Source organism: Platalea leucorodia, assembly GCF_965183815.1.
Source record: "Platalea leucorodia genome assembly, chromosome: 10".
Lineage (NCBI taxonomy): Eukaryota > Metazoa > Chordata > Aves > Pelecaniformes > Threskiornithidae > Platalea > Platalea leucorodia.
The window spans coordinates 19,201,395-19,222,635 of record NC_138832.1 but is presented as its reverse complement, the minus strand read 5'-3'; the positions used below and the strand labels follow the sequence as shown (position 1 = coordinate 19,222,635).

General features: G+C 38.1%; 1 protein-coding gene across 2 annotated transcripts in view; it reads left to right on the top strand.

Annotated features, from left to right (window-relative positions):
- TENM1 (teneurin transmembrane protein 1) overlaps positions 1-21,241 on the top strand; it is a gene marked incomplete at both ends in the record, with an annotated part of 253,287 nt that overhangs the window by 28,973 nt on the left and 203,073 nt on the right. For both annotated transcript variants that reach the window (XM_082322867.1, XM_082322866.1), the window contains one exon: positions 1,691-1,951. In XM_082322867.1, the coding sequence (XP_082178993.1) occupies positions 1,691-1,951 (261 nt within the window). The remainder of the gene's footprint in view (positions 1-1,690; positions 1,952-21,241) is intronic.

The window sequence follows — 21,241 nt, the reverse complement described above, 5'->3', positions numbered from 1 at the left end:
ATCAGCCTCAAGGCATTCAAGAGACTTAGAGAACAGAGCTAGTGAAGATGGAGTACGTTGCAGCTTCTCAAGTGTAGGGCTGAGACCAAGTCCTCCTCCTGTGAACAAGGGGAAGAGATCAGAGCAGTGATGGAGCACTCTGGAGGGCCCCCACATCTGTCTTGCTGCTCGGAAAGGAGCAGGAGCAGGAGCAGTGATGGCCGGTGCTGCTGGGACGGGCCAGCTGATACAGTGACAGCACCGGGGAGACAGGATCACCTTCCAGGACTCTTGCATAGGAAAGTGAGGCCATGGCCACTTCTTTCTGTTCACTGCCCACCTTCCTACCCTGCCCTCTAGAAGAGAGGTTGCCATTCCCTGAGCTGAAAGCCAGCCTGTGTGGGCTGTCACTACAACTGAGACCTTCAGGAATGTTCTGATGGCAAAAAAAAGATAAGAGAGATGGATGACTTAAGAATTGAGCCACCTCAGTATATTCTGCTTTAGCATTTGGTTTGTAGATTTTGGTCAATACCTTCCAGACAATACCAGGGCTTTTTGTTATTTCTGAGTGTGTCCTTAAAATAAGAACCGTTCCTCTCACTGGCTGGTAAGTGGATTAGTTTGGCAAATTAAAGCTTTAGTTAGGATGACAGTAGAAGAGGGTATTTGTCCTCAGTCTCTATCAATGACTCTTGTCTCTAATGTTTCTTTTCTAGAAATTGAAAGAATATTGTATGCATGTTTGATATTGTATTTAGTCTCTCAAGATGGCATCCCAGGTCTGATGTTCAATTAGGGTGTGCAGTTCTGTAATCCTTACTTAATTAGAACTCCGTGTCTTACTCCCTGAGAGTTGCGTTTGTAATTGGATTCTCACAAGTGAGAATATGCAGAGGCTACCTCAAAGGGAAGTTGTAATTTGCTGATGTGTGTTACTTACCTGTAGTTCTTCGAGAATGTTTCCTCTGCATATTCACATTATGGGTCCTGTCCACCTTCTGTTTGTCCTGGGATTTCTACTGCCCTACAGTTGCGGTGTTTAGGAAGAGTAACTGAAGTCTTGAGCACTGTACAACTCTTTAAAATCTCTGATCGCTTGGTGTCATGAGATGGCACTTGTACAGTCCTAGTAGTCACTGCTCTTCTAGGAAGTTCCTGTAGGTCACCAGCACTGGAGAACCCAAACCCACTGGTGTGAATATGCAAGGACAGCACTCTCAAAGAGCAAGCCAATGGTAAGTACCCTTTCTTTGTCTTCTGTGATTAACCAAATATTGCAAATGTTATCTTGTAAATACCCTGTTTGCAAATTTGCTATGCTTTCCCTATGATAAAAACATATTGAGATTAATTTTAGAGCTGTTGCCTTTGTGACAAAAACCAAGAAAGTATCTGTATTTGTAAGTACTCATTTCAGTTGTAAATTGATGTACTGCTATCAGGGTGTGGGTGTATACACATATTTGAGCTCTAATATATATTTCCATCAGAAAAGAAGGCACAATTACAGGGCAGTATTATATATTTTACAGAGTTGCACTTTTTTAGTTGTATTATAGTAGATTAGATAGCAGAGTGAGTCACTGACCAAAAAAAGTCTTCTAATAGTATTAACAATGTAAATTCTCAGAACAGATTCTCCAAAAGAAAAGCAAAGGTATATTGCTTTTCACTTCTAAATTTTTTTCTGAACTTTTGTTTTTTCCAGACATGGAATTCTGTGAGACTCCCCATATTCTGTGCTCTGGCTATCAAACAGATTTACACGGTGTAGCTGAGCACAGTTACCCGCTGGAGGTGGGCTCGGATGTGGATACTGAAACAGAAGGTGGTGCGTCCCCGGATCATGCCCTGAGGATGTGGATGAGGGGGATGAAATCGGAACACAGCTCCTGCCTGTCAAGCCGGGCAAACTCAGCGTTGTCCCTCACTGACACTGACCATGAAAGGAAGTCTGATGGGGAGAATGGTAATAAAGAAATGCATCTAATGTAGTAATTTATTTGAAACTTTCTACTTTTCTTTTATTTTCCTTTTTTTCTTTGTTTTTTTGTTTTGTTTTTTTTTTCTTTCTTTCCCCCCTTCCTTCTTAGGGCGCTGTATTATATGAAAGGTGAAAGGATTGGTTTGCGTGTGTATTGTATTTATAGTGTAGATGGAAACTAAGACAAAAAAATGAAACAATGTTTCTGTTAAAATGTCATTCTTCCACAGACCAATTACTTTCCCGCATTCTCCATTTCTGTGCCATAGGACGTTTATCATTTGAGTTTAGTGGCCTATGAATTAGGTTCTGAAATAAATCTATATATGTACATTTATATCACATTTTGTGTAGAATTGATCCTGCACGTGCTGGCTTATGGGCGTAGCTTTAAGACTCTACAGCCAGGTGACTTCAGAAAGACAACCTGGAATACTAAAGGCTCTATTCAGCTGTAATTTCAGGCTACACCTGAAGACATGCTTTTATCAGTAGGACAGATTGAACAGGTCTTTGTCACGTCCCAGTTCTGCATTTCTCTGCATATGGAGGGTGGGTTTCTGGGTTGGGGGACGGAGGCAGTTTGGGGGGTTTTTTTGTTTGTTTTGTTTGGGTTATTTTAAAATATTTGTTCTCTTTCAGGATCGTTTTACTTACTTGCTTTTCTTATGGTTTAGTGTGTCACAGAAGGGGAAAATGTGTATTTAATTAAGTAACATGGGGGGAATTAATAATTTTTTTTTCTCTGCATCAAAATTGATGAAAATCTCCTCTAAATGTTTCCTTAAAGAGTATAGTGAGTAAACAAATTTATCATGCTTAAGATCAACAAGCTTAGCTCATATTTTAATACCTACATGTTATGGTAGTTCTAAATGCAGTTAAATATGTATCTTTAACTGGTTAAGAGATAGGGGAACCAGTGAAAGCGGTAGATTGACACTTCGGTGTTGACAGTGATACATTTTAGTAGATCTATAGTCATAAGATGAAAGAGAGTTCAGTCATGAATGTCATTTCTATAGTTACATGTTTTGAATTTGTCAAATACAAATGTATAATTTCATCAGCATGTTTGTCAATACCAATGGTAAGGTCCAATGTAGGGTCAAAGACATTAGATTAGCTACATGAGTTTAAAAAAAAAAAAAAAAAAAAAAAGGTTTTAGTGCACAGCTCATTTTAATTAAATACTCCTTTGAGGATTAAGCATTCTGCACAATCACGTTGCTAGAATCTGTTAATTTTCAGATGCCACCCCATATGCACGATGATCAACAGATGCCTGCCTTCTAGCTTCCTGCTTCTGCCACGTTCTGTGTGGGCTCCATCCTCTGTAAAGTGTTGTTGCATAGGGGTTTTTTGTTTGGGGTTGGGGTTTTTTTTGCATGTTTTCCTAAGAAATTTGGGTTTAGATGGTGGCTGAAGGAATTGAATCTGGTCTGCCTGGAATTGGTTGGCCCTTAACGATGAAAATGATATAAAGAGGATGCTACCTGAGAAAGGAACGTGCATACTTGTCCCATTCAGACTAAGAAATACACATGGTCATTTATGTTTTAAGGTGCTGGGAAGCTGATGTATTGAAAGCAGGTTAAGCATATAACCAAGTTATGTGTTTCAGTCTGGAATGCAGTGGTGCAGCTGGGTATTCATGATGTTTTGCTAGCCATACAAGATGCACTAAATAAGTCATCTTCCTATAGATGAAAATTATTGTACGTAGTAAAGGAAATGCTTTTGTTACCTTCATTGTTCTGCATTAATATGTGGTTCTTTGTAAGCTTTATAACAAATTTTTAATCAGGCATTCATGTTTTAGGTACTTGAATACAAATTTTAACTAAAGAGTTGGGAGAGGAAAGTGAGGGCAAGAGTAAGTTAGGAGAGAGAGAAGCTGAGAGCACAAGCTCATTTGAACTCTTTAGTCTGTCTCCAGGCAGGGTCAACAGAGCAGGTATCAGTGCTTGCTGTGGAGTTGAGTCATGATAATAATTACAATCTTGAAAGTTAATATGGGTAAATTTGAAGACAATGATGGTTCAAGCTATATTCATTTATATTCTCTAGTACTTCACAGGTAAGTTCATAGTCAAGATTCCTGATGCAGAGAGCAGCGTGTTTTTCGTCTGGGTCAGCACTCACTAACAAAGCACTCTTTGAATACAGAAGTTCATAAATCTCTACTTAAATGAAGTAATAGATGGCACATCTTTCTGTTTCTATGCAGTCCCTTGTGCCAGGGGCTTTATCAGGGAGCCACAAGTGTTGCATTTACCCTTGCAGCTCCTGCCGCGGAAATCGACTTTCTTTGCGCCAGCCAGTAACTTCTGTGGGGTGAAAATGGGTCAGCACGTAAGATGAGTTGCTGGAAGTTCATGAAATGCTAGTTTCCATGATATTGTCTAATTGCTGTAAAAATAGATATTTAGAAATTCTGGCTTTTGAAGGGTTGACCAAATGGCATGTGAACACAGCTATTTGTAACTGGAGTAAAATTAATGAGGAAGATACAGTTGTTGCATTGTTTGAGAAAACTAATTGCTATTATTGTCTGTATTTTGAAAAGGTCAGTTGGTTTTTATTCTTGAGGGGTTTGTTGTTTTGTTGTTTTGGGTTTTTTTTTTCCCTCTATGAGCACAATTCTGCTACAAATGCAGACTAGCTTTTTCAGGACACTTTTTTGCTTTACATTGATCTGAAGCAAATATACTTCTGCAAATTTTGTTCTGTGTAGATATTCCTTGAATTTCTCATTCATTCAGAGCTCTAGCAGGAGGTTTCCTGACACAGGATATATACTTTATTATGTATTCTGAGTAGCCCAATTTGAGAATTTATTTGAGGACTATTTTCCTTTATAGACGCACCAACTCTGTCATAATCACGGTTTAAACATACTCCGGTTGTTTTGGCAGCATTGAACAGGTTGTGCGAAACACCAACATTCCCATTTAAATTACAGTTGTCAATGTTAATGGCAACTAATAACAGCCTATTAGTGCACAAACTGCCTTCAGCTTTGCCTGAGGCTCAGCAAAATATATATTAACTGCAAATAATGAATGACCAATTTCTTGGGGATCATTGCTGATCTCTGGTGTAGTATAAATAGCTCCATGTAAACATGAACAGTGTTACTCTACAATACGTGAATGTAAATTTCAGACAGAAACACTACAGAATAACAATATCAAAAATAGTTACTTTATTCTATTAAAGAAGACTGCATTTACCCTCAATTCACTGAACCAAGGGTATCTGTCATTGCAGCATATCAGAACATTGAGTTCAGTGGTTTAGTCTGCCAGATTACCGAGCTGGCAAATTTATTTCTTTATTTTCCTGGAGGAAAGATACGGTCCAGGAGAGGATTCAACCCTGATCTACAAAAAGGAGGTCTTCAGACATCTATCTAAAACTACATCGTGTGACATGGATCTGCATCCCACACTAGCTAGTGTACTAAAAAGGAGACTACAGTCCATTTTGTATCCATATACTCTTCCCCGTTAAATTGTTCATGCAGTTCCTATGTTTTGCTTTACGGGCTGTCTGTGCAGCTGTGAAGTGATGAATTTTACCTCAAATGCATTCATACTATGCCATAATCCATTTTTGAGCCACATTTGACTTGCTTGCACAACCATCAACTCTTTTAGCTACTACATCTCGTCTGAGAGCTAGTATGGAACTTGAGGCATTTCTACAATAACATAATTTTTAACCTCTTTTAGGTTGTCAGCTTGTTTTGAAGTACTTTGAAGGCTGACTTGTTTGGCTTACTCCTGACACGTACTTAGACGTTTTTATGCGACTGATTACTCTTTCTCTACTAAGTAGTGAGAACCAATAGCAGAGTACTGGATTCCCTGTACTGGATGAGTGTACTGTGAAACGCATGCTCAGTCTTGGAGCCAGATTCGTGTTCAATTCCTTTGGCTGCATAATTTTATGACAACTAGGCACTGGCTATAGTTCACAACAGCTTCTTTGAGATTTGTAGGCAAGAAATTAGGGTGTTAGTACAGGCTGAAATACCACTAGACTGGTCATGGAATATAGCTTTAGAGTGCTTGAAATCTGGCCAGGGGATTTTTATTTTTTTTTAATAACATATTTGTCTTTTTAAAAACGAAGAGGGGAAAAAAAAAAACAGCTATGAAAAAGTGTATTTCTTTCCTTTTTCCCCACAGAAGTTATTGGAAACTTCTTTCTTAACATCAGTGTACAGGATCAGATTCTATTTGGAATAATAATTTTAATAATATCAATAATTTTAAAGAGCAGACTGCAAAGATATAATAATAATATTAGCCATATATTAATAAGTAGAAGTAGTAGCAAAAGTAGTAGGTTACAGATCAAAGCTGAGTTTAATGACATAGAAACATGTAAGATTAATCTTGTGTTATTCACCTAAGTATTTGTTTTATACCCTGGGAACAGTGGTCCGTTTAACAGAGCTTTTGACTCTCCTGAAATCTCCGGGGGTTTTTCACTCTGATTGCTGGGCAGATGGGTGACTTTGGGGCAAGTCACCTCAGCTTTTTGCACTTCAGATTCCGTATCTTAGCAGTATCTGTTAAAGGGATAAAGACGCTTAATTAGTAAAAGAAATTCTGGAATTGCTGATGCTGTATGAGAAACGCAGCTTTGCGAATGCTGTAGTTATTCGAACATGGGGAGGATTTAGCTAAGGACAAGGTTCTGATTTAATTTATGGTGTGTGTCAAGAGACCCACTGTGAATTCACACCTGTTTAAATTAGACTTGAATATGGCTCTTCATAAAAGTCTTGTGTTTAATGCAAGAAAGTGAGAGCATTGGGATTAATGTTGCTGTTATCTACTGGTATTTTGTAAACAAGCCAGGCATTAAGCTGATCTTTGGTTTTCTCATTTCTACAGGAAATTATTACCAACAGGTACATTATAATAACAATACATGCTCTAAGAAGAGGTATGCATGTGACTGACTCTCTATGCAGGATTGTGTTTGTATCTGAAGTATTTCCATTAGCTCCTGTCCTGTCACTCTCTATTTACAACGGTGCAATTGAGAAATTGAGTTACTAATTTGCAAGTAGAGCAGTTAGGGCAAATATGTGTAAGTAGCCTTGAAAACATAATCCCATTCCATCCGTGCCATTTAATATTTTTCTCGTCATTCCTAGTGTGCTTTGCCTTTGTTGTGGCATGGATTGCATTCATGTTTGTACACTCCTGTCTGTTGGATGGTTTTAGGCACCTGATAGATTAAGACAACCTCATCACTTAAAGAAAATGCAAAGCCCCCGTGGTGAAATTCCTTCAGCTTCTGGAGTTTACTATAGCTTGTCAGATATTTGAAAGAAACGGGCCACTAATCTTCCCTTAGTAAAAGACTTCTTTTGCTTCTGTTGTGTTTTTTTTCTGTTTTAGTGTTTAGATGGTCTCTATGTTGGCTGCTTCTGCTGTTGTTTCAGAGAAGCCTCCTCAGTGTAAAAGGAAGCTCGTGAATCTCTGCAGTAACATAGCAATGCCTTTCGGGGAGTATTGGAGTATACATCGACATTGTAGCTGCTCTGCTGGAGTTGTTAAGAGTGTAAGACGCTTTGGTTGACCTCAGAGTAGTTCCTTTGGAAATGTTGCTGTCTCAAAGGAAGCATGTAAATCATCTGAATTGCTTTGGATAAGTGCGAGATGCTTCTGTAAGCACTGCAACCTCACCTCAGTTGTAATATCATGAAAGTCTTGCATTTGTGTCCCTAGTATTTAAGCCATTTATGAAATTGCTCATATATGGAAATTCAGCTAATGATGAGTTGTTTGTCAGTATTGTGGGAAAAATTCTGCCTTTTAAAATTACTATCTTCATACTTTTTCTGACTGACAGGAGCATTGCACCTGCATATCTGCTATTTTAATCTTTACAGTTTTCATATGGTGTATTAAAATCAATACACAATGTTAAAACATTCCCTTTCTTGTCTTTCTCTATTAACCACAATGAACACTAATTTAAAGACAAATATCAAACAGCATTTAATGTTTTACATTAAAGATAATGAAACTGTATTTAGAACATAGAAATATTTTTTATATTCCATAATCTAAATGACCTTTGCCCGCAGCATAGTAAAAAGTATCTGTGCGTTTGCACAAGGTTCTGTAATATTTTTAGCCCTGCAGTTTTGTTTTCTTTCATGGGTAGCTAAAAGAGGGAAGGGAGGGAAGCTTGAGAACAGTCAGGTCTAATTTTTATCCCAGAAATGAGTAACATGGCACTAGAGCTCAAAAAAAACCCACTTGGCTTTCCTCCGCTGTGTTATGCAGAAAGGATAGTGGCTGTGGCTTAAGGAGCCTGTAGCAATATAAATTATTGCTCCTTCTTCCTTTTAAATCCTTCTGACTTTCTCAGATGGAAATGAGCATGCAGGAAAAGTATTTCCACAAAGACTTTACAGGGCAAAAGGATGTTGCAGCGCTGCTGCAATTCTTGGGAACTCAGTTTATCTCGGCTGCCACAGGGAGAAAAGATGAGATGGGATAGGCAGTAAAGCGCCTGCCTTCCGCCAGGCTGCTGCAGTGCCCAAGTGGGAGGATTCTCTGACCCTGCCTTTCGCAGTCTCTGCGAGGCGAGGGGGACGCTGAACAAAATACCTTTTCTGTTGTTAAGCATTTACCAGGAATTCTACATGAGGACATCTCTGGACTAGTGCATTGCTGGGAACAGTTCCATTCTAAACAATCAACACGTCTATCCTGATGTTTTATTTATGTTGTTTTATTACTAAGTTTATGATATGTTTTATTTCTCATCTCTTTTGGTTAAAATTTAAAATGTATTAGAAGATCAGAAATCTGCTTTACAGAAACAACCTACAGTCACATTTTATACGTATATCCTTTGGAATAAATTATTTATTTTACTTTAATGCTGGTTTAGTTTAATAGTTATTTTGAAATATAAGCGGTTCTCACCTATATGTCTTAAAATGTAAATCTTCCTGACAGTTGGAACCTGTTTTTCATCAAAGCTGGGGATGTTCTGGTGAGAGCTGCCAGTGGAACATCATTAGTGCGAAATAAGGCTAACAGGAAAACTTGTGAACTCTGATCATGGAAGATAGTAGTTAAGGCTACTAAATAAATAAGGTCAAATTACTCTTATATGGTTCCTTATACCGTCAGCCAGTATAGTTTTAAATACCAAGATATCTAGAGCTTTTTTCTTTCCGCTAGCAAAATGCTTTTCAGCTATTCCAAAGTGTAATAGTGTAAGTGAGATAAAAAGAAGGGATCTAGCAAATGAGTACAGGATTGGTAGAAAAGTGGGAAATACTGACAAATTATCCTTTTAGGGTCTAGCAAGGTTTAATCTAAATATCATTTCTTCTTGACAGTATGAGATCTTCTAAGAATTTATTGTCGTCCTACCATGGATGACAAAAGATTGCTCATTCTTCTTCAGCCTTTTTTTCATTTTTACCCATTTAATTCATTGTGTATTAAATTACATGAGAAAGTCTTATCTTCCATTTTCAAATTTGTTAGTATTTCATTTCCTCTTGGGCTTAGGAGTAAGATGAAGATCAGCATAAATCTGTATTATTCAGAGTTACAAATATTAGCATATCCTCATCTTACAAATGGGGATTACTGATAGTAGCAAATAGCTTTGGTCAGACCATCTAGAAGAAACAGAAAATGAAGAAAGTGGTTACTTCCCATGGCTGCAACCTTCCTAGTCTTCTACAAGTGAAAGCTAAACCAAACATATTAGACTGTTTCTTTTTTCTGCAATAGAAAATAGGATAAGAATGGAAAGCTGTATATGAAATTACAGTTAGTTTGTACAGAATAATGCAGATTTAAATACTGCTTGTTTCAACTTGCTTTCGTATACAGGTCTTACAAAATGAAATTCAGTATTTTAGATATTAATTTTGTTTTCTTTAATCATACATAGCTCTACACCCTGACTTTATACTTTGTAACACAAACATAAAAGGAATTGTGTATTATTAGCTCTTCTAGAATATGAATCTAGGAGCACTGAATAATTCCTGCAGGCTGCTGCTTCTCCCTAACAGATGTTTTTGAGTAATATTTTAATTAGATTCACATATTCTGATGACTAATTATATTGCCAGTGTTGTTTCTTCATCTTAAGTTTCTACTCCAGATGATTTGCAATGTAGATTTTATACAGCGCTTCTCGACGCTAACTTTCAATTGAGCAGCATGTGCCAGCATCTGATTGCAAGTTGCTCGCCATGAGATGCATTGGCCGTACAGAGGAGCAGCCCTTCGGGCAACAGAAACCAAATGTTGGAAAGTAACCGTGTTCCTTTGCCTTGGGTGTTATCCAGAAAAGGAGCTGGGGAAAGTCAGTGATCTGGGGGTTCCTTTATTCCATGAAACCACACTTCCCAAAAGACTTATATGTGGGAGGAAATGCCTGGAAGTGAGGATGGCTTAGGACATCGGGTCAGGGTTGTTCAGCTGTATTGCTAGAAACCTCGCTAAAAGCTACTGAAAGCATGTAAGAAACCCAAGGGACAAAAGTTAAGGGCACTTCTAAACTGTATATAGTATTTATTATGGTTCATAGCACTCCTCCCTCCCCACTTCATCAGTTTTGTACATTAGAGGGATTTATATCTTCTCTGACATCATTAGAAATGTAATCAAGACAGCATGGTGCACTGGAACTAAAACAAAAATCATCGTATTTTAACTACAGGCAGTAGAGAGAAAGGCTTGTATCTGTCAAATATCCTCCTATCCCCAAGTGATACGCATGTTAAACAAGTGTGAACACATGAATATCAATGATTTTGAATTTCTGTGACTCCGGCTACTAGATTTTCTCCCTGTTTTTCTTTCTCGGAAGATCCCATATAGTTTTAGCATTGGTTATGCTAATAAATACTGCAGAGTATGACTCCAATTTGATGCAGCCAATGTTGTCTTATCTTAAGGCTATATTTGTGGAACAGTTGAATGTTATTGATGAACTGTTAATTTTCTTTTGGCTTTTGAATCTAGTCATTGTAATGAGCATTGCCAAATGTTGCTTTGGGCTTGTTTGCATCGATGTAGTAAGCATGTCAGTTGCTTTGAAGCTGAAATGAATTCACATTTGTAAATGAGCTTGAAATATTTTGTGGTGATCTATTCTTGTCTTTTCTGAAATATTGTTACACTTCCTATCAATCAAGTACCATGGCCAAGGAAGAGCCGAAGGTATATTTCCTGTAGGAATGGGTGAAGCCATTTCTTTAATGAACCTAATGGTAAAGAGAGAGTTTCCTTGTGGTGTGATGTGTTTGCCTGTAGGATCTTCACCGTGTTGTCACTGCACCTCACTGGTGGGTTGTTTAGTGTTCATAACGGTATGAAGTGGCTCTCTCCTACGCTCTCAACCAATGCCTTTGTCTTATGGAAAGACAGCAAGCAAAAAGGGGTCTTCGTGCCACAAACACACCCCAGGTTTTCCATAATTAGTCAATGGAGTAAAACACATTTAACCGAAAGGTTATTATTCACATCTTTCAATGTAGCTTTTAAACTGTAAATGCAATGTGATTTTCCATCTCTGCTTACAATTATTTTTGAGTAAATGTAAAATATAAATTAACGCATGTACTTTATGTGTACCAAAGCCATGGTAAGTGTTGTTTAGACTTCAGTGCCTTTCTCATTGCTTTGTCCAACAGCAATTTCAAGTGGCACTTTTGGTTTGAGAACATCATATTTGACTAACTTTTCCCCAAACAGTGCTTTTGAGACAGCAAACTTACTGTCATTGTCCAATTATGCTAAACTCTTTTAGAGCAATTATTTTACTGCTTGTTGAAGTGGTAGAATCATAATGCATACTTTGAATTTATGTTTTTCTGCATAAGTTGGTATAAACATACCTCCTGTTGGAGTCAGAAAGTATCTGATGTAGTTTAATTGAATTGAATCTTATTTGATTTGAATCTGCTTGAACTGTTGATGTTGGGATCACGTAATAGAGCTGCTTGCTAGTTGTGCGTTGTCAATGGGATCTGACGAGTGGTGCAGTGTTTACAGCTCAGCACTAGAGACTTCTCATTTGTTTTCTTTATGACAAAACAATCGATGGATGCTTGCATCTTTTGACTACCACAAAAATCTTAGAAGCAGAATGTACCTGAGTAATAGCTACTGTTGCAGGTTCTCAAACTCCTTCATAAGATAGTGGTGTAGTTTGTGATTTCTTCTAGCTGGCGGTCTGCATGAACCAGGTCTGACTGATTGCAATACGGCTGCATTTTGGGGGTGGCAATGGATTGTATTCTCTCATCTGTTGTCAGAAAGGGATGCTGCGTTAGGTTATGCTGCTGATCACAGGTAGGGGTGGAACTCTTGCTGTAAAGGGATAAAGATCCTGGTGAAGAGAAAATCTCCAAATTTATTTTTATATACTTGGGAATTTTTCTCAAGAGACTAAAAAACTTCCCAGAATATTACATAATTTCCTTTTATAAGGAAGATGGTAGTGAGGAAATCTCATTTGTAGTCACAGAGACTGCTTTTGAAAGGTCGAGATAGAGGTAGTGAATATGTGCCTAGCGTATAATGGTGGCTGCCTTCCTGGTAAAATTATAAAAGGCTTGGTTTAGGCCTGGCCAGAGATCATGTGTTGATAAGTAAGGTGATGTACATTTTCTTTGTAGTAGCTCATTCAAATTAGTGCAGCATAAATGAAAAGCCAAGTTTATGCACGGCTTTGCAACTTAGATCTACCTTTCGGGAATGGTGCAACAATATAGTCAACTTATTCAGGTCTTAATGTGCTATCTTGACTCTCAAGATACATTTTTATCTCAGTAGCCTGAGTGTGACTGAAAGAGCCATCCTTTTGCGGCGTGGCAGAGGAGCCAGAAGCTGCTGTTCTGAGGAAGATGCCACCCTCAGTTGTTAGCGGTGTTGTATGGTTGCTCATACATGGTCAGTGTGTTTAGGGTTAGCTGTCGATGTTCTGACAAGTCCCTGCTGTCTTTTAGTGTCTTCTCAGTGCCAGTGGTGTAAGGGATGCTGCAGTCCTGAGAAATCTGCCTACTTTGGTAGGAAGAGAATATGAGAGATGGTCTGTGGTGCAGGTGCACGGGGAAGCCTTTGCATCCCACCTCTCCCTTGCCCCAGTTTAGCATCAAACTACTTAAGGGTTTTGTACCTTTTTCAGCCCTTCCCTCTCCCAGCTCAGAAATTGGTAAGAACATGACTGTTCCAGTGCTTCTCCATTGCTTTGATAAAGGAATTCCCTGCCATTTTGTGCGAGCCTGTGGGCTAGCAAGTGCTGGTGAGCATTTGCGAAGGTGGGCACAGTGGCTGCGGCCTGCCAGGGCTTCGCTGCCGAAGGCAATCAAGCCCGAATGTTTTTCTTCCAGAGCGTCTGTAATTACTCACCATTTAGAATTGCAGTTCTTCCTTTCTAACAAGGGGCGCTGCCCAAATGCTTTTTTGTGATGTGCTCAATGTGTCTACAACTATCTTTTATGTCTTTGCCTGTAGGGAAAAATATAATTGAGTCATTCTTCCTCAAGCCTGCGTGGCTGTGTGTTCAGTCAGTACAATGTTCATCTCGACATTCCTATTGATGGTTGCATTGATTATTTTTATTCTAGCCTGTGATTCTGTCTCCATTCTAGCTTTTTAATTTTTATAGTTCACTTCCTTTTGAACAGCAAATTCAGCTGTGTTTGGTCGTGTGCATATTTTGTTAGAAATATAATCTCCTGAATACAGATTTCTGCATAGTAGCTAATAACCTACAGTACTTGAAAGCTCCTTTTTCTTTTTATATCCTATCTTTTTTCCAATACATTTTCTGATTACTGCACTACAGTTCGATTTTTATTGGATCATTTTAGAGCATAATAATTCATTTCTGATCCCTAGTACCTCTTGTCCATGTCTGAAGTGGTCCACATTATTTCAGGCACTCATTTTTGTTTACATCTTTTCTCTGAAGACAGTCTTCTGCGTTTTGTCTCAAAATATCTTCCTGGCTGACATGACCATTTTAGTCTTGTGATATCCGATTTCCTTTTAATACAAAATCAAATAGAAAGCATTTTCTGTACTTTACCAGCCAACTATAGCAGAATTTTTTGAGCTTTCTTGTGGGTATCTTATAAATTGGTTGGTTGCTACTAGTGGCAAAAAACCTAAATCATAAAGATCTGGAAAATAAAAGGAAAAAAAAAATGTAGAAAGACTGTTTTATACTGAATGCATTTTTAAACAAAACTACAGCTGTACGTACAATAGAATAAACATGTTTATATGCAATTACTTTAGAATTTAAACAATGCTTATTTATGTTAAATAAAGAGCCATAATAATTAAACAGTCTAAATCAATTGGGTTTTTGCGTAAATCTTTGTAGCATTATTTGTTCATTTGTTGCTTCTATAATAGATTAGAAAGAATGATTATTTACCTTCTGCTTGGAAAAAAGCAAAAAAATAAAAACCCCAGCATAACCCTTCACATTGCAGAAAGCTACGTCAAAGCCTGCAGTTTCGGTTAGGTTCCTCTCTCAGGCTCAGTAAGAACTTTTAAGATCATGGTCAACATTACGGCAGGAAGCTTCTGTTAAGAGAAATGGCAGTGAGTTGCCATTTTCAAATGGTTTCAGGGTATTTTCTTCCAAAGCTTTAGGTTTGTGCGGTCATGAAACAAAATATAATTCCTGGCTGTGAACTCATGTAAATTGGTCGGGGCTCTAGACAGCTGGCAGAGCTCAGGTTGTAGGTTCCTACTGGGGAAATTTGCATTAGGAGTTAGAATGCGGAAACAGAAATAACCCGCAGCCAGTTTGGAAGCAGCCAGGGTAGTCCATAAAGTGGAGATGTTTGGCTGTTAACTGCCAGCTCAGATCATGTTGATTATAATCTTTGACAGCAGTTCCCTGTATCACCGAAAAAACAGTGTCTCCTGCACTGCTATCCCTGTCATTGCTGCCCTTTCAGTATATAATGATGTAATTTGCAGTTTTGTATGCCCATGGGAAAAAAAAAACAGTAGTCAAGTACTCTTTGAAGTATAGTTGTCTGGTTCAGATGTACAACGTAGCTGCCAAAAATACGTGGCAGGAGCTTCCCATCCTGCTGCTTTCCCTCCTTCCTGCCGTAACGTTCTCTGGTTGCTTGCCTCTCTTAAAGTCTCCTTATGTCCTCTGAGGACATCAGCACATTTCTGCAATGATGTTGATGAAGTCTTTGAGTGATAATATTCTGAAGCTTGAATCCTAAATAAGTATCAGTGTGCTGATAAGGCTGAAAAACCAAGCTAACTCAAGTCAAGAAGTAGAAACGTGAGATGTTAAATTAGTTTCAAAATGTCTGTGTAATTTTCCGAAGCAATCATTCCTGGAGAACAGAGGACCTGCTAATACTCCTGTGATGCAGAGAGAGATCTTTTGAAGTGTATGTCAACCTCTTCGTGCATAGCCTTCTAGGATGCAGGTTTGGGGTTGGCTGCGTTGCTTGTTCTGGTAGGTGGCACATACACACCTGCTCTGTCTCAGTACAGCTGCTACTTGTAGCAGCTTAAACAGTTTGAGTCCTGGCAGCATTTATATACCTCATAAATGTGAGTGGTTGCACTGAAATCAATCGCTACTCAAATTAAAAAGGTAAGCAGGTGAAAAGCGTGGAATTTGTTTATCTCTGTTGATAAATTTGCTGTTGTTTTTTAGCTTGACTTGCACAACTGATGCATCAAAATTTGAGTTAATTTGAAAAGTGTTTCAAAATTCCTCAGATTAGAGAATTCTTCCTCTTGTTTTCATATATTGATCCATATGCAAATAGAAGAAAAGCAAACATCCCAAAAAACAGCTGACTGGGCAGTCGAGCGTTTGCTCCTGTTGGTATGAATAATAATTGTATTTGGAGTTCTTCAACTGGCTTATGTCAAGCAGCTTGTGTTGGTAATTTCAGATTTGGACCCTTCTTGGGATGCTTCCAATGAGCCACCAGAACAGGAGGAAGGCAAGTAGGGACAGTTGCCTAGAAATTCTCCACTGCAAGTAGGTCTTTCTTACAGGCTCACTCTGTTTGGCTGATTTAATTACTTCCAGAAATATTTTCTCCGTGCTTGTTTTGGAGATAGTGATCTGAAAGCAGATGACAAGCATTTGAATGTATTTGTTTTTCTGGTTGGTCATTTTATTTCCTTAAGAATAGCAGAGCAAGGAACAGCCTTCTACTAATCTAACCTGATTGATTTTAAATGCCTACCAAATTCAATGGCATTTCATAACTCCACATCTTTGAATTAATTTCTTGACTTTTCTCTTGAATGTAGCTTGTTTCTACTAATATGAGGGCAGCCAGGGGATTAGTTAGAGACATGCTTCTGGCATGCTTCTGGGTCACCTCAGCTGTGTGATAACTGATAACTGTGACTGAAGTTTGTAGTCATCCTAGAAGAAAACAGAGAAGAAGTAGAAAGCCCAGTTTCTTTGAGCTGTCGTTTCGGAGGCTGAAACATGACAAATTGTAGTGATGAGAAAGCCGTAGTTACTCCCATTCTGCTGGGTGGAATTTAAAACACTTGGAAATACTCTGGTTGTGCTCATAACACCGGATTGCCTCGTCTTTGTGGGTTGTATAGTATTGCTTTGAAATGCTTACCTACGTTCAGTATGCACAATGAAGTTTATCAGTTAATGGAATAGTAGGAAAAATGCAAAAACTAAGCCTCATCAGAATAAGACACTTTCATAAAGACAGGTCACAAGTGAAGGTTTTAGTTAACTGTGTCAACCTTATCACTTGGCAGTTTTCTAATCTCCTAAACAGCGCTTCCAGGCAGTGATTTTTATTATTTGTATTACAAGAACGCTAACAGATTCTCATCAAAATAAGGCTTATTTTACTTCACATTACACAGATATGGTTAAAAGATGAGCCAGTCCTCTGAAGAGCCCAATGGTATACATATATTGATTATTTTATCTCTGTTATCTTTCACAAGTTCATTCTGAGCCTCATATAATATGCATAAAGCTCTTCCATACAGAATTTCGTTATTAACTGTGAAGAACTTCATTATTATCCTTACCTGTTATTAAGATGGTATCAGGTCAGAATTTGCACAAATGTTTAGTTTCTGCATAAGAAAGGTTTTATTATGTCAAGGATAATTGGGGTTTATATTTTTAATTTATTGAAACCTTTGTTTCCCATGTAGTATTTTGTAGCATAGAAATTATAACAGTTGAAATAGGGAAGCGGAACAGACCATTAAAAGTGGTACTTGCTCCCTTTATTGCTGTTGTCTATGTTCAGAAACATTTATTACCAAATATATTTAAATATAATATTTTTAATTTGTAAATGATAGATAATGTAGGTATTTATTTACACTATTAAAATTTAGCTATTTAGCTGGTTGCCTCTTTAATATCTGAAACATGGAGGATGGGGGAGCGTAGCATGCCACAGTATCCGTGTTAGGGACATGAAGATCTTTATGACAAACTGTAGTGAAAGATGTCAGAAATGTGCTTCTTATCTGATATTTAAGCTGCAGACATTAAAAACATCCTTGCTGACACAGAAGTCGATACAGAACACTTCAAAGATCCACAAGGATACACAGGAAACCAAATCAGATTCAGTGCAGGGGATAGTAACCGAATATAAAATATTTAATAGGAACTACTTTGGAAAGCAGTAATGCTGAAAGGGACCTTAAGGGCCAGTAAATGAGATAAATGGAGCCAACAAGTCAAATGCTACTTTGGGCTGCCTGTGTACATGCGTCTTGTCAAGGATCTATGAAATATAGCAGATGTCGCTAAGGCTTCACTGACGAGTCAGTTCGGGGCATTTCAACACCAGGGATGTACAAAATTGAAGAGACTCTCGGAGGAGTGCAAAATGCGATTATGTCTTTGGGGCTTCTTTTTCAAGGAAAGATTTTTTTAAAAGGTCTGAATGCATACAGAATGTCTGAGTTGTCACTCAGATAACTCTGAAACAAATATGGGGGCCAGGGAGGGAAGAACTCTGAAGGTATATAACATCGCAGGTGTTTCACTAAGAATACAGTGCAGAATATACAGCAGACTATATCTGCTAGCAGACACAGACCCAGCAGTGTTTCAGTAGCTGTAATTGGCAGTCTGAGAAATCTAAATATGAAATCAAAGATAGTTTTAAAGCAGCGTAGTCATTCAACATGGGAATCATTTGCCAAGGGACAGTAAGTCCTTAGTACTTGGAGCCCTTAGGGTCCGAATGTTTTTCAAAACATGCTTGAGCTGAGCCTTGCATTATGAGGGTTAATGTGAGGGTCACTAGTTGCAACTGTAATTCTGAGTGTGAGGGTGATCAGACTGGATGGGTGCATTGGCTCTTTCTTTGCTTCATAATCTGTAAAGCTATTATGTTTTTACTGGCTATTAAATTTTTCAAACATGTCTGTTTTAGAGTAGTACGAAGCAATGAATGAAGTGGTAGAGGTTTTGTGGTTGCAGTTTTTTAAAACCAGCCAACACAATTGAGTATGTACTATAGAGGACGTGACAGGCACGTGATTCATTGATTGCAGTTCTTCATCAGTTTGTAGTCAAAGGAAATAACCTGATAGATCTTTCCCTCTCCGACTTGTGTGATATTGTCTATAGTTCTAACAGCTGCCCTAAACATTTGGCAACTGGCCCAAGCCCAAAAATTAACACTAAGAAATTAATTTTCTGTAAGCTAATAAGGACAAAAACCATTCATTCTGTTGTTTATACAGAAAGCTCATTGAATCTGAAGACTGTACATCTGGGAATGAGCTGGTAGAATCCATTTGTAAAATAATAATGCCAACACATCCGAGAAGTTCTTGTGCAGTAATCAGTCATTAAATAAAGGGAAGTTCAGGTAGAATGCAGGTCAAGATATTTATCTATGGTAACCCAAACAGACAAATGTTTATTAAAGGTTTAAGCAAAGAAATTAAAGAAATGCACATCTAATCAAACTGTGCCAAGATTAAATCAGAATCTTCCCTTCATCATCCTACTGCATCGCTGCCCTCCCCTGACGAGGTGTTAATCACGGCTTCCTTTTCTCCGGTACAGTTTGCGCTTCAGATTCCAGGCGTGGCAGGGTCTGTTTCTTACAAAAGTTTTCCATTTATTCCAGCGCGTTGGCTTTTCTGCCTTCGTTGGCGTTTGTAGTCTTCTGATGGCAGATTCAATTTTTTGGTTCCCAGAACTCTTGATTAAGGGTGGACACTGCTAATTAATCCACTTTGCATTTTGAGTGGCTGATCCCCAAAGTCTCTGTCAGTGCCAATGTGTCTCACCTGAGTTTACTTTTCATCTCATCTGTCAGAAACAGACTTTGCCAAATACTAGCTTTGGAAAATTTTGAATTGGGGATTTTGTAAATCTCTTGAGCATGTCTGTATGTCTTGCCAAACACTTGATACAGATAATGAAAATCTTCTGTTATTGCTTCTGTCTTTGCTTCAGAATTTTAGCATTGACTTCATGTAAAGAAAAACATTAAATCCTTTCATATTTAAATTAACTAGCTTAAAGCTACAATCCAAGTAAGTCATTTTGTAGTTTTATTATAAATTGGGAACTTGTTGAATACTATTCTGTAATTTGACCTACTGACTCAGAAACTTACAGTCTGCCAAGCTTTCACTAGGCTTTGATCTCGGAGTTAGTTACCTTGTGGCCAGAACACCTTTTTTAACAAGGAAAACATAGTGGGAGTGGCTACTAATTAGTAGAGTTTGTTTTGCTTTTGTGAAAGTGATGATCTAAATACAGTCTGATTAACTCATCTGTGGTTCTTCACTGTATACTGCTGAACACTTGCTGTGCCTGAGATGAGTCCTCATCTGTCGTTATTTCAGGTATATTACGGGTGCGAAGCACATCATCTCGGCTGTTACGTACTTCTTGACAAAGCATTGGTATCCCAGTAACTTCTTTCCCCTCAAAGTCGTGTATCTGCAAAGACTGTCTACAGGATGTGTCTTTTAGTCTGATGACTCTCTTTTAGCAGTCAATTTTTTGCTCATCCTTAACTTAAAATTAATGTGAAGAGATAGTTCTGCTTCTCTAAACCTATTTCTTTAGAAGAGAACGAAAGGTGATTTTCTTATCCATGGACTGGTGCGTGACTAGTTTGACGCCAGTGGAAAAGATTAAATTGCCTTGAAACAAATGTAAATCAGGTGCTGTCACTGTTCATTGAGAGCCAGAGAAATTGGACTTAAATGTGAATATAAAACAGTATATTAACTTCACTGAAATAGATCAGTGTTTTTAAATAAGTTTACAAAAGTATTTGGAGTGTGTAACAGGCTACCTTCTCTTTTATTATCTATTGCACTTGTGTGTTACTGTTCTTTTGTGACTGCTGAATCTAGTAAGGCAGAGGAATGTACTAAAGGCATTTTATTATCTCACACTAGAGCGCTACACTTCATGCCTGCCCTATCAATGTTAAGGTATATGAAATAATGACCCTGGGCCTAGAATATTTTTAATGAGGTCCAGAATTCGAGTTATATGTCAGTCTGGTTTTGTTTTGAAAGCGCAGCGAGCAAATGTGACTGCACCGAGCTCTGACCGGCAGTGTATTCTGTAAGTCGGCAAGTACTAGGCATCTGAGCAGCTCAGTCCAGCTCAGCCCTGGTGGCAAAGCCCAGTTGAAATTTATTTTGTTTATAAAAGTAGCAGTGCTTTTATTGGGCTTCTGACTGTTTCCTTGAGTGAAAACATTTGTTTGAACTGGGATTTTTACCTGAGGAAGGGCTGCATGATTTGACGTACATTGAGCGAGTTGCCAAAATAGGAACAGACATGATCTTATGCTCCTCTAGAAGTTATTTCTAAAATGCAAGCACTTTGCTAGCGTCATCGTGCTTAGTTCTGCTACCTCATTATGAATTAGCTTGTAAGTGCTGATAATAGGTTGTGGCAAAGGCACTCATTGTGTGTAAATACACATGACTAAATTAATTTAATTATTGCTATCGCTTGCATACTGAAGATACTGAAATCTCTGCTTTACCTGCATTCTTCATATAGGCAAAGATCACAGAGAAGTGAATGAAGTAAGAGTGTGTATGTGTGTGTCTTACTGTGTAAATTATTATGCCATGAAATTAAACAAAATATGTTCCCAAAGAAGTCAGAATAATGATCTTTTGTAGCTGTGTATAGACGTGTCAAGGGAAAAAGGTCTGGAACAGAGCAAACTCATGTTCCTGTATTCATCAGTTA